Genomic DNA, 14,317 nt, shown 5'->3' on the forward strand with positions numbered 1-14,317 from the left:
TTATTATTATTATTATTATTATCGCCATCACGATCACCATCCTATCGAAAACTGCATTAAAAAAAGATTAGAAAACGAGCCACGGACGTGAAAGGAATTTTGGTACCTTACGCGATATTTAAAAAAAAAAGAAAAAAAGAGAGGAATATTAAAAAAAGAAAAAAAAGAAGAAGGAGAAAAAGCAACTCAAGGGCCCACTGTCATTGTTGATTTGCGAGAAAGCAGTGATTCAATAAACTTGTATCATAACTGACCAACCGACTCATATATTTCCATACGACGGAGATCAAGAAAATTCGATAGAGTTTAATAACAAACTTCTGCCTCGATTTCATACGTTGTTATAATATATTTTTCTCCGTAGCGTGTTCGTGCCAACACTTTTCCGGATATACAGTGTAACGCGAGGCTTGTGAATAATTCAATCTCGATTAAAATGCACACATTTGAACGAAACACGTTGCACACTACTCGAGAGAACGTGTCTCGATAAAGTGTAAACAGATTAATGCTTCCTTGTGTCAATTTATCTCGTCCTCTTTATGCTCGTACGAGATTAATTTTGTTAATGCCTTTATCGAAACTTATCTGCCGCAATTCATATCGAACACTCGCCGGCAATCGTAAGATGCGTATGAAATATTTTTCTATGTTTATCGTCTAGAATCTCGACGAGATAAAAGATAACAGTAATGAGTGTTCCCTCGTGCAGCCTTTTGCGTGTATCCCATCATTCCAGTCACGTGCCCACAGTCTGACCTCACACGGTGATGCATATACGTCGCTATCGATGTCATTCTAGCCGGTGAACATGCGACCGAGCGAGGTGTCGAGCAAAACGTGACCGAATCCGATACCGAAACCCTCGTTCCTACGCTACCATGATCACAAGTTTTCAGCGATCCAGACGCTTACGAGACGATTATCAACCGATTAAACTCGGTAAAAGTAATTTCGACGTATTATACATATGAACGATGATAAAGATTGCAAAATCGTTGATTGTCCGTGTTACATTATCGATACGCGCGAATCATCCCGCGACCCATTCACAATAAAGAACGTATGTGTAACGCGAGAATTAAACAAACGGCGCGCCTCATCTCGACGACCGATTGACGTTGAATTACACGCTGAGCGATAAGCCAGCCACGATCGATCGGGACTAAAAAGTTCTAATTTTAACCGATGAGTAATCCCCGCGAGGGAACGGACAGGTGGTTAATTCGTCACTGGTGCAACGACTGTGACGGATTGTCCGATCATTGTCCAGATAAACATTATCTTCCCGACGCGTTTCCTCGTTACGAAAGTATTCGCCGTCAGTTTCATTCCGCGATCATCGAGCACCACCGCGTCGCCCAAAATATATCTCGAATCGCCTAATATAGAACAGCGTATGTATCGTCGCGGCTCATGACGTGGCTAGATAAAACCTATTGCGCAGAGATTATTATATACACAGTGAACGAATAAAGCGTTCTTTATCTATCTCTTGATCACCGCAATGATTTATCGGTTACATAGGATGGGTATTTCGACAGAGTAAATATTTTAATTCTTATCAGAATATCCTCAATGTTTCGTTTCGTTATCGAATTTTTCTCTTTTTTTTTTTTTTTTTTTTTGTTTATTCTCCATTCTTCCCGTCTCTCCTCCCAATATCGATCGAATGCACGCATTTATACATATTTTAGGCGCAACTGGTCATCAGCTGGTTTCTTTTTCTCCGTGACAGTTTGGGCATGTCCTTATCACTTATCTCTGCTTTCCTCGTTATGTTTGCTATCGTGGAAATGTCGTCGACATTGAGAAAAGAACGATAAAAAAGGAACGGCCGATAACCTAGACCAAGGGAATAGAACACGTCGATATTCTTACTACTATCGGCTCGCAACGGCGTAGAAACGAGCAGTTATCGAGAAGCGTTCCTCGAGGAATTCTACAAAAATGTTTGTCGATTCTTATCGTTTTAACTTAACGAAATCCTTGAACTTTTCGAAAATATCTAGCTGCTTTCGATAGAAATTATTTTTCTTATACTCGGAGATGTCGCCACTCGTCACGTTGCAACGTGATGATAAAGATAAACGATAAAATCAGATGTTATTTTTATTCGATTTATCACATTCTACGATCGAAACTGTTTTTTCCTTTCGATAAACTATAGTATACAGTCTCGCGAATATGAATATTAATTTCATGTTCGCGTAATCTGAACTTATATAATCGTCTACGAGCGATAACGCGAACCTACCGCGTGCTGCTCTTTGATTACAGACATTTGTTGAACCTAACTAACTAACATGATCATATGATCCTTCGCTATAAATGGTACGCGAAAAACTTGATGTGCATATATATGAATTTGTAGTTTCAGAATAACTTTATATAGAAACAACTTGCGTCTTGTCGAGAGATCATACATATATCGGAGATAATTTTTGAAATAAATGAAAAGAAAAATGTGCGAATGATATTCAAAGAAAAATATACATTCTTTTTAATTTCTCGTAAATATTTAAAAAATGTTGGTATCTGATTACTTCGATAACGTGCACCCAAATTTTTCACTAGATTTTAGGTTACGAATTTTAATGAACGCGATAAAAAGTATAGAATAGAATGTTGAAATCGTAAATGGAAATTTCGAATATTAGGTCAAGAGAGAAAATGAGGACTACGAACGGTTCGATTGATGAATGCTAATCTCGTATATATCAAAACGAACGAATCCGGAAGAGAATCCTGATTCAACGATTCGCTTCTTTTTTTCCTCTTTTTCTTTTTCTATCCATTTCCCAATCTAATCGTATCCATTTTATGATGTTTTTATATATCCTTGACACGTGGCTTCGGATACCATACATACACAATCCCAAATCTACAATTTATACGAAACCTAACGACATCTATCTAATCCCAAATGAAAATAAAAATAAAAAAATACCATTAATATTATCGAATTAGATCGATCGCATCGAAATCTAATTTCAAACCGATCAGAAGTACCCTTAAAATAAATTAAAGCATCAATCTCTAGGTAATAATGGTGCGGCAACGTTCCCAAGTTCGTTGACTGCGAGGTTAATGAGGATGTGAATGATAAAAAAAAAATTCGATAATCATTATGCAATAGCCTAATAACTCGTCGATAGCTGCACCCTATTCGCCGGTTACGCCTTTGCCAGTGGAACGGGACGTCCGTAACATGTAACATATAATACGAGACACGCACGACGTGCACGTGCGTGAGCTGACCTCGCTCTGGCCACGTACCTCCCGCATGGCTCTCCAACGATTCGCGTGCTGTAGTGCCTAACGAGAGACCTTCGAGTGTACGAGAGAGAGAGAGGGAGAGAGAGGGAGGGAGGGAGAGGGAGAGAGAGATGTGGAAACCGCGTGTGTCGCGCACACGCAAGGATCCCAGCGATCGTGCGCCTCTTCTCCCGAGAGCAACGCAGAAAACCATCTTTCCCCCACTACCATACCGCTACATACTAGTTCTCATACATTCTCGTTCGTTCCATCGTCTCAAGTAATAAATGCTACTCTCGATTACCTTTCTCCCGTCCGATCCGCTCGTTCGACGCCTTCGAATGATTCACATGCTGCGGCTACGTTTCTTTTTTCCCGTGTTCATCGTTTCTTTGCCCTCTCCCTTCTCCTATCCCCACTACCCGTAATTGAATTATTATTCGTTATGACGGGAAACTGTTGCGCGCTGTTGCACGCGAAATATATTATATCTGGGTTTCCTGGGTATTCTGGGTTTCTAGGGAATGGTCCAACTCGTAGATCGAACGTTTATTCGCCCATGCGAAGTTCCGTGCGATTGTAGTATGTTTTTTTTTTTTTTTTTTTATGAAGGATACAAATTTTTGTTTAATAGATTATTTGCTCTTCTAAAAGTAATAGGAATCTATTATTAATATTTATGAAATTCCGAAGAATGTTGAAACATCGGTGGCAAAGGTTTCACGATTTTCGCAAAATTGAATTCACGGATATAATTTTACCTAGTTATATTATAGGTAATTTGAAGCGAGCTAGAATCATGCACTCGCATAGTCCCGGTAATTTAGAACTGGCAATGTTCTCGTGGAATAGCCTGTGAGCGTAATGGGGAAAGTGTATCGTGTACACGTGTCTGTGTATAAATATATAGGCTCTGACAATAGAAAAATCTATTTTCACCGGTGTTCGCTAGCTGCTTTGCTTCTTATTATTTTTTTTTTTTTTTTCTTACAGAGAAAAAGTCGCGGTTCGTGATTGCCGCGAAGCAAAGTTCAAGTTTCACCTTCTTTCTACCATATTATTCCAGCCACTCTTACTTTACTTGCAGCCATTATTTTGAAGCGGCAATGCGATTATCGATCCATAACTTTTTAACTGATTTACATATAGAAACGAGCAAAACAAAAACTCGTTTTTTACAGATATTTTAATGTTTTAAAAAACATTAGAAAGATAATTGATAATCGACAAATTGACGAAAAGAAATAAAAAAAAAAAAAAAAAGAAGAAGAAAAAAGGCAAGAGTGTCTTTTGCGAGTGTCTTTCGTCTTCGACTTTCCAACGAATAGATTACATTATGCTCGCGCAATATTTCGCAATCGCAAAATCGAGAAATCAGGCATCGACTAGTTACTTACAACGAGACTGCATCAAGGTTTGCGTTTTCACGAGGGGAAAACGATCGTTAATGATCCCCAACCGTGTAGAACTACCGGCCTATGAATTGATTAAAACGGTACGGCCCTGGGATAACAATTTCTTCATTTAATTTATCACGGTATCGATAGTTTCTGTATCAATATTTTGATAAGTAAAAGCAAGAAAGTTTATTCTATCTACGTAATTTTTGATGTAAATTTCTGTGGACTGGTCATTTTTATGTTTTTCCTCGATAAGCGAGATAACCCGTATGTACACTCCGTATACACAAAAAGATATTAATTATATATAATGTAATGAGTTTTTCATAATTTATAAATCAATCATCTTTTAATCTGATGAATCCATTTATCAAATTCTTTTGTAAACGTGACAATATTCAATTAAAACGATAATATTCTCAGATTAATCGAAATGTTTCAATGTGCGAAACAATAAAACAAAAGTGAGGTCTCTCTGATATGTACGATTTCTTTCTAATATGTAAGATTTCTTTATTGACTTGCATAGGAGCATGAGTTGTGCGAAATGCATGGCATATGACTAATCGAGAAAATCATTATCCGTTGTCATTGTATAGCAATTGTATTCAATAACAATGCCCGTGTGCAGAAAAGAAGAAATGAAATTTTCTCCCTTGCGCGAATCATAGAATAGATACGGTAATATATTTTCATGTTCTCGCGTGGTACTATTATGAAGAAACAATCCATTTATCGCACGACTGTACACAACGGCACCTCGAAGCTATTTCACAGATATTTTTGTATCTCTCCGTTTCCTACTCTCCTTCACGAGTCCTTTAATTCTCGATACGAGCGAACGAACAATATATATATCTATAACTTTATCGTATGCCACGTGTCGGCACACTTATACAACCCGCACACATGCCAAGATCGCCTCTACTACATCGGTCTTAAAGCAAGTTAATGTCGATAATAGAGTCACGACGTAGTAAGTTCCTGGCCATACATTGACACCGTGCCGCTGACGGACAAACCGCGACAGAATTAAAATTCACCGAGATGTCACGGCACTTGCTATAACTGTGTTGCGATTTCATCGTATCGTGTATCGATTTGGAATTACGCGTGAAACAATGCCTGGCGAAACAAGCGGGAGAACGATTCGCATTTATGGCTCTCATGGCCTCGAGCGAAAGGTGAACGATTCCCCGTCAAGGTAAATATTATTATGCCATTTTCTAGCGGGGTATCGTTCGACTTTGTATTACCATCCGATGGCGTAGTTATATGATTATTTATTACATTATACAGCGAGGCTTGAATTATGTATATACACTATTTCCTAGAGTAAGCTTGATAATTAACTAAATAAATGATGCATTGCGCTAGAGATATTTGCGAACTACGCAATATTTGATAGCTTACAAATGGTAATAGTTATTTCTGGTTGTGATGTTATTTTAGAAGGAATTTATCATTTTTTTTTTTGTTTCGAAAATCAAGGCACGTATTCATGAAGCGTTTACACATTTGTAGAGTAATGAAACCTCAATTTCCAACAGTCCCCTGCCTGTGATAGCGTTACGAAATATAAACAAACACGGCGCGTGTAGTTACAACCCCACGATGCCAGTACGAAATTTGCATCGTTCTCCCCTTTCACAGTCGACTTAACGTAAAGAATCTCCACACGGAAGCGATAATGGCGGCGAACCATTTATAGCTATGCGCATGCGCGTTAAAATTATCTCGGTCGATGACAGCGCTATCATCTTTACAAGTTCTTTCGAAACTATTATTTATACGAATATAATTTTCTAACTTAAATTTATGAGAAAATAGAACGATGCAGATATATTCAATTGTCATAAAAATTACTGATATTCGAGAAGAAATTTATTAATATAATATCAGTTGTAACCGACAACTTATAATTTATCATCGTATTGCATCGATTCGTATTTCACTTTTTTAGAAATCATTAAAAGAAAATTATTCATCGTTCGTATAATATTATTATGAAGGATTAACTTACTTAAAATGGAGTATATTTCAATTGAGGAAGAATAACAGTGGTTTCCATTTCATCAACGACCAATTGCTGCGCATGACACGGTTCAAACGACATGGATACCCAAGGAATAGGAAGTTTCAACATTCATTCATGATACACGCAATACACTATATCTGTTATCGAATTTCGTCACAAAATGCTGACACACTCTATAATAATGTAAAAGGGAATGGAATAAGGATGAAAATAAAACGTTCAACTTAAAATTTTTAGAATATAACTACGCACATGTTCAAACTACTGCACGCATCGCACACGCCATCTTTGTACTGTTGAGATGGCGCGTCGATCGCGAACGAACAGCTGAGAGGCGAGTGGAATATCTGCGTAAGCTAAGCACACAGAGAGCAGACGTTCTGTCCTCCGTGCTCGACCAGGCCTGGACTCGGCAGTAAACAGCTGGCGACGCGATGCGTCAGAGCAAAATGTCGAACGGGACTGCGCCAAGCTAGTTGCCCCCCTACCTTCTCTCTTTGGCACGGTGCAAGAGCTTTATAAAAGTGGACATTCTCGGGCAAGCGTTCGGCGCATTCGCGGTGAAAATTCGGCAGCAACGTGAAGCACACAAGTGTCAGTAACAATATCTGAACGGAAGATACAACAAATAAAGGCATAAACGAGAAAATCCGTAGCGAAAGTGGAGTTTCTTTGTTTCGTGCTTCGATCTCTGCGCATACGTTCCCGTGCGAGTGGCGCAGCATTGTTTGTGTGGTCGGTACGTCATTCTCAGCGTATACACGGTTCGTCACGATATAAAACAAGATCCTGGCGTCCTGTGTGATATCGCGTCGGGTTTTTTCATCTATGAACAAGCGTAGAATACTGTCGTTCGTGTCGTTCTCCGTCCGAGTCTAGACAACGTAACAGAGATTCAGAGAAAAGATTGTTAGCCTTTCGTGTACGCGCGAGTGCTTTGTTTTGACGAGCAGCTGATCCGGGACTACTCGTTTATCGCGTCGACCAGTCCTCCATCGCTGCAACGGTGATTCTATTCCAACGATTTTACTCGTGTTCGATATTCGTTTGCGTACACAAAATTATTGTACGGTGACTGCCTCGTAAACTGTGTTTAAAGAGATCGTCGAGCCGTAGCAAGAGTGCTTCGTTACATCACAAAATCCGGAGGACGCGATCGACCGATACTTAGAGGAGCAACAGTACACAACCTATACAAAATAATTTTCTTCGATGACAGGCGGACCAACAACACAAACAAGAATTGTTATTACGTGATATTTTATGGTGAAGTGATCGACCGTAGGAAACTTTTTGAAGTGTATCAATTAATCTTTCCGTTTTCAAGGGATTCTACGTTCCCATTCGTTCTCATCCCCGACCTCTGGTCGGAACGAAAATCACTCAGAGCCGTCCTGTAAATAACGATCGTGGGTTCAAGCGGACAGTATATCTCGGTCTGCCTGTCATTTACCTATCCGATTGTCCGGACCTTTTTAAGAGATTGTAACAATAGCTTCCCTCCCAAAGGCTGTGGGATTTTTTAGTTACCGATGATCTCGTGATATATTACTTTTTCTTTTCGCTTCTACTATTACACCTACCGTTATTCTTTCGTAAAGTATTTCAACGAATCTCCAAAGGAGTGCTTGAAGGCAGTCAGATCTAACGACACAATCGCTGCTTTTCTTCGAACCAATCTTATACATATACACGTTATATATATATATATACACACATATTATATATATATATTACATATACACACACATTATATATATATATATATACACACACGTATAGTATCGTATTGAATTTCTCGAGCTTTTTCGCTGTTGCTCGTCTTTTCGTTTACGCGCGCGACTCTACGCACGGTATCCAGCATCTACATCGATACTTGTCGATCACGGCGGAAGATAATAACGAGGAAACAACGTACGTACGAAACACTCGACAACGAGACGCGGTGCAAAGCTGGTCGAACGCTAGCTCGAGTTTGCGTGAATCGACGACGACGAACGGATTGGTGATCGATGCGGCATAAACCCGAGGGGGCCGTACTCGCGAGCGCTGTGAAACGAGGGGTACGGCCCCGATCGAGCTGACTACAGGAGTCGGCCTGAGGTGACAGCTCCTCTTCGTCGGGCGTCGCGAATACCGGACGCCAAGAACCACCGAATGCCAGTGGAGTCTTTTGGGCGGGCTGGCCGTTTCACTCTTGTCGTCGGACTAGAAGAAGCTTGACCGGCCCGAAAATGCTGTATATATTCCACGTGGACACCGGCACCACCATCACCTTCGACATTAAATTGGCGCTGCAGACGTGAGTATCGCTTCACTAGTGCTTCCGTTTGTTTACTCCTCCTGTTGCTATTTACGCTCGTAATAGGTTAGGATCTTGCGTCATGCGTATTTCGTTGATTTGTTTTTACTTTGTTTATTTGCGAGTTGCGTTAGCTAATCATCGATTAATTCGTAAGTATTTGTATTGCACAAAATATTTGGAAATTCGAAATTTTCTATTTGAAAAATATTTGATTTTTTGATTCCTAGGAATTTATAAATATGGAAAATATCACTTATTCTTAAATATTAAATATATCTATTTTTATTCGTTCGGAAAGTATTTTATTTTTTCTTTATTTATTTTATTTATTTTATTTATTATATTTCGTCTACTCGTCTGTTTTTCTCACTTAACGAACGCAAAACAGATAATTGGGTGGACGTGGTGTCGGGCAAATTCGTTTTTCATTTAAAAGAATGACGGCACCTCTTAGTCGTTGATTGTTCGTCCCGAACAAAAAAGAACGAACCATTAAGCTTGACCCTATAAATCCTCGACAAGTTTATTTCTCACGTTTCATCGAATATGGGACAAGTAAGACGGAATTGTATATTGCGTTACAGAAATTGAATTAACATCATCGTCAAAGTATCATCATTTTATTTATTTTTCTTATTGGAAATCGTTGAATCAGACCGATGCCATTTTGCTTTTTTACGATTTACGGTAAATATTTCATTTAAAAAAGCGTGGTTGACGATATGTAGATCTTTAATAATTAAGAACTCTGATAATTTGATTATTTAAGAAAGGAAAAATACCAGATGTTATATTGACGAATAGAAATAGAATTTTTAAAAGAGCTTGAATCGGAAAAACCAAATTGATTTCTGATAAAGGAACAACACTACGATATTTGTTTCAAAACCTCACAATTGAATACTTACCCGAGTGATTCGACCATACAGCGTTCCATTTGCTTACGAATAAAAATTCTAACAGGCACGTTCGATATTATTGCCAGATTAAACTCCCTCGTTAAACTCTCGCCGATGGTTATCGGACCGAGCTCGCTTTGAATGCTGCTCGTTGCGGAAACTCATTTCTTCGAACGCAAAAGTCCCCTGTATACACACATCCTCTCGTAGCCGGTTCACATGAGTCGTTTTTGCAATAAACAGATCCGCTTCCTCGACTACCTCTTATATCGAATAAATACACGTTAACGCGTTGAAAAGTTGTCTTCTCGCCTCTACGTGTTTTGTCGAGCCTTTTTTCCCCTCTTTTTCTTTCTCTTCTTTTGTGTTTTAATTTTTTCATTAAAGAACCTTGAAATGGAGGCAACAAACTTACGCGCGATAAAGGAATTCGTGCGTTTTTTCGCATCGTAGCGCAATATTTTCAATATGTAAATATTTTACTTTGAACCTGTACATGCGGCAAACAATCTACTCATTAACTAATAAAGTACTTTTAGCACAATTCTATGAATATTTCTCGTTACTGCACAGATGGATGATTTAATGTCGTTGTTATTTCGCAGTAAGTAACGCTGTTTATATTCCTAACTATACAATACACTCAACCGTGAAATCCCGTTATTAGAAACACCGTAGAACTTGAGGCAATCTGTTGGGCAACGATATTCTTATCGAATAATTTCACCAATTCTTCTCGTTACCTTTTCCGATCTTTTTTAACGAGAATCTTCATATTCAGATAAACGAATCCAATAATTGAAGAATACCTTTGAATTCTAAAATTAAATAAATGTATCTGCGTTGAGACGAACACGATTCCAACGAGATCGATATCGTTCGTTTTCATAACGAGACCGAACACGTTCGATTTAGCAACTCCCTGGAGTGCGAGAATCGCGAACAACGACACGTGAAGTGTCAAGGATCTCTCGAAGGTGAGCAAATTGCAAAACTGTTGGTCGTCTATCGCGGACGAACGTGGGCACGACAGAGGCCGTGCGGTCTTTTTCGTTCGAGAAGAGGAGAAAGAAAGAGAGAGACCTGCGTGTGCACAAACAAGTGCAGGTTGTTACGAAAATAGTAATGAAATCTGTGTGTCGTACGTGGGCGACCATTGGCTCGTGCCACACACGAGTTTGACCCACAGCTTAAGTCGGCCAAGTCCTTTAATGCTGGTGTATCCCTCGAAACGAATCGAGTTTAAACGAGACCTGGTCCATTTCTGCGGTTCATCTTGCCACTGCGAAACGTTCGTTGTCTTATCTTGTCTGTATCATCGTGCCCATTATTCTATTCAAGATTCTATTGAATCTTTGACAAGGTGACGCAGTTAAAGGAGTAAGTTTTTCTTTCATGGATCTTTCTAAGTGTAATTAATTATCCACATTTTTCCCAAAGAATTATATATATCCTCCTCTTCTTTGAAAATATGCAATTTCACGATGATTTCCCCCTTTGAGATTCCTCGTCTCCTCAACTTCAAATAGAATAGAGAATAAGACGAGATCTCGTTTTTTGATGAAAGTAATTTTAGCGTGGCCGAATTAAGAATCGTAGATTCTTTGGAACGTTGTCGTAATTTTAACGAATTGTAAAAACCTTACAAAATTAATCCGTCCCGATTCGTTTGTCTGACGAATGTTAGCGAAGTTCCGTTAAGCTCCACGAAGACTAATGAACACGTTCTTTTTAACAACGGTTAATGAGATTAAGAAGACAACAGAAACCGTATATATACATATATTTATTACGTTCGTTTCTTTCGTTCCTTGCCCTCCATTCGTCGAAATATTGGAAAATGACGAAACCAGTCGAAATGGCAGAGCGCAAAGGGGTTAAGAGTCGTCTCATCGATTGAGACCAGTTCGATCCCGTAGAGGGATACTATGAATGCGTTTCGAGCCGCGTTTCGTTGCAATATCGTTTCTATATTTTATTACTCGGTTTCTCGGCAAAACTTCTCCAACTAAACGTTTGCAACGCGAAAGATTATCGATAAACGTTATGCAGTTGGTGCCCGGGTCGTAAAGAGCCGAACCTCGCCTTTTTCGATAAGAAAGTAGGATACCAAGTAGGCCTGTTCACCTTCTCTTTACTGTTCAAATAATGTTCCTCGCAATTATCAGCCGCGATACGCGGAAGTAGAAAAATTACGTTATCCAACATTAACTTCCTCCTTCCCTTCGATCGATTTAACCCCTCCCACGAGATCCAACGAAGCGAAATCGAAGAAAAAGAAGTCATGTGAATCTGGCAGAATGGAATGGAAAAGGAGTGACGATGTCTCGTTGAACGCAATTGTTAATAGAGAATGTAAATATAAATTATTTAGCGAGCATATAATATTAGCGTCACTTTCGAGAATACCCTGCTCTCCTCGTGCATCTGAAAATTTCGATTTCTCCCCAGAAAATGGAGACGCCGTGACTCATACCGTAGCCAAACGGAGGGAAAACACGAGGGAAGGAGAAATTTTCCCAGCCAATCCCCTTTCCAGCCGGTCACAGGCCCAACGGGTCGCTCCAGAAACATTCGAAGCGTCCGTAGAAATTCGACTTAAGAGGCGAATAATGGATGAAGAATGTTATCGAAACGTCTGGCCTCGAAGCGCGCGGAGAGAAATAGCCGGCGTTCGGTCGTTCGGTTTCCCTTTGTACAAACCCGTTTCTGAGTACGGTTTAACAAGCGAGCGGGCAGAAACTTTCGTTTCGACTCGATCTAACGCGACGCTGCTCCCTGGAACGGTAACGGTGTTAACGGTACGAACGAGCTAACAGGCGGGAAAAGTCGGTGGCGGAACGAGGCTAACGCGAATTAGGGAAATAAAAGCTGCAAGAGCCGTGCCTATCGCCGGCCGGGAAACGCGTTTTGTTTTGCAATCGCGTACAACGTCCATTATTCCGATTAAACCGCGTTACGCCTCGCCTATCCTCGGATGAGCAAGCTCTTGGTTTTATCCAGCGAAAAGAAAGTATCGCCCCGATTCCCGCAACCAGATCTTTTTATTCTCCCAACAACGAGCAATCGATTCTCAGAAAATCGAAACGTTCCCGCTCTCACCTAGATCTTGCATCTGTCCATCTGTACATATATATATATATATAACAAATCTTAAGTCGTCGAGAATGGCGTAAATTTCATTTTTTCATAGGAATTTGAGTTTTCTGCAATTTTCTTGGGATTCTCGCCCGCGAGTTTGGAAAATTATTCTTTCTTTTCCAATTTCGACGATGGCTCGATTGTGAATACAATTTCCTTAAGACCTGGGCCTAGAACCATTGTGGACCAGCTGTTATTCCTTCTGCCTCCGACTGTTTGCCTTCAAGCCAGAGTAAATAACGTGGAAATTAACCATCATGATTCAGGCAGAACTGTCTGGACCCTTCGTCAACGCTCATCCCTCCCTTTTCACCCACTTCCGCAACTCCGTGCGTTCCCCAAAGCTCTCCAACCTCTTTTTTTCTTTCCCCCCCTTCGCAATTAGCGCGCTCGCACACGCACGCACACGTTCTCGATATCGTCGAGCACTTTGGCGCGCAAACTCGGCTGAACTCGGGCTGTAACACGAAGATAGGTACGTCTTTGAACCTACGCAAAAGGCGAGACACCTCCAATATTTGTGGATTAAGATAGCGCGGTCATCGACCTTGTTCTTTAGAGATAATTAACGATGCGTGTCGATCCACGCGATCTTTATTCTCGTGCCCAGCTTCAGGAATTACGAAATTCGGAGAGGACTTTAACCTCTCTGCACATTAAACAAAATTCGATATTAAATTATCGAAAGGAAAATGAATGTTTCAACGACGAGCTTCGATGATTATATATATTTATTCCTGGTTTGATGAATAGTTGAAACGTATAGAGCACAGAGAGTGTAATACCTCGAACATTGTGACGATAGATAAGAGGTTAAAAAAAATTGAGGGAAATTTATAAACGTATTCAATATCCTGTGTATTCGACCGATAATCGAGCCTCTTTATTCAATTAGTTTCATTTGCGGTCGTGCAGATATTTATCGTTTAATTTTCGTGTCCGTTTCAAGCTCCATTCGCGATTTGTTTCATTCTTCGCAATTATCACTGACGTGTAATCGATTTCATACGGAAATTTAAATTTAAGAATACTTTAATTCTCTACCAAAAACCTACCAATAATTATCAAGCAAAAAACTCGTGTCATTATCATCTAAAAAAAGAGAGGAGGGGGATTAGAAGGAAAAAAGCGCGTGTAATCGCAGGAGGGCAGAGAGGGGAAATTTATTTCATATTCTTGTGTATTTATTCGACAGGTTTCGGAATCACATCCGCTTGAATTATGAAATTCGACGTAACTGGTACAACGTCCGCGTTTATTTACGATGGTGCAGCAT

The 14,317-nt window shown here is 39.8% G+C and overlaps 2 protein-coding genes across 19 annotated transcripts in view; one reads left to right on the top strand and one right to left on the bottom strand.

Moving 5' to 3' along the window:
- The window catches only part of LOC107995054 (uncharacterized), a 121,725-nt gene extending 114,644 nt beyond the window's left edge, over positions 1–7,081 (bottom strand). For 7 of the 16 annotated variants that reach the window (XR_009831939.1, XR_001765460.3, XR_003697008.2 and 4 more), the window contains exon 1: positions 6,682–6,822. The gene's annotated coding sequence lies outside the window, so the exon portion shown is untranslated. Of the gene's footprint in view, positions 1–6,681; positions 6,870–6,948 lie in introns of those variants that run through there. The other 9 variants (XR_009831957.1, XR_009831943.1, XR_009831951.1 and 6 more) reach the window with 5 other exon arrangements.
- Positions 7,082–8,856: 1,775 nt separating this feature from the next.
- The window catches only part of LOC107995050 (RB1-inducible coiled-coil protein 1), a 43,052-nt gene continuing 37,591 nt past the window's right edge, over positions 8,857–14,317 (top strand). For 2 of the 3 annotated variants that reach the window (XM_062081903.1, XM_062081905.1), the window contains exon 1: positions 8,862–8,998. In XM_062081903.1, the coding sequence (XP_061937887.1) occupies positions 8,931–8,998 (68 nt within the window). In that variant the 5' untranslated portion in view covers positions 8,862–8,930. Of the gene's footprint in view, positions 8,999–14,317 lie in introns of all 3 variants that reach the window. The other variant, XM_062081904.1, reaches the window with a different exon arrangement.

Source organism: Apis cerana, linkage group LG11, assembly GCF_029169275.1.
Source record: "Apis cerana isolate GH-2021 linkage group LG11, AcerK_1.0, whole genome shotgun sequence".
Lineage (NCBI taxonomy): Eukaryota > Metazoa > Arthropoda > Insecta > Hymenoptera > Apidae > Apis > Apis cerana.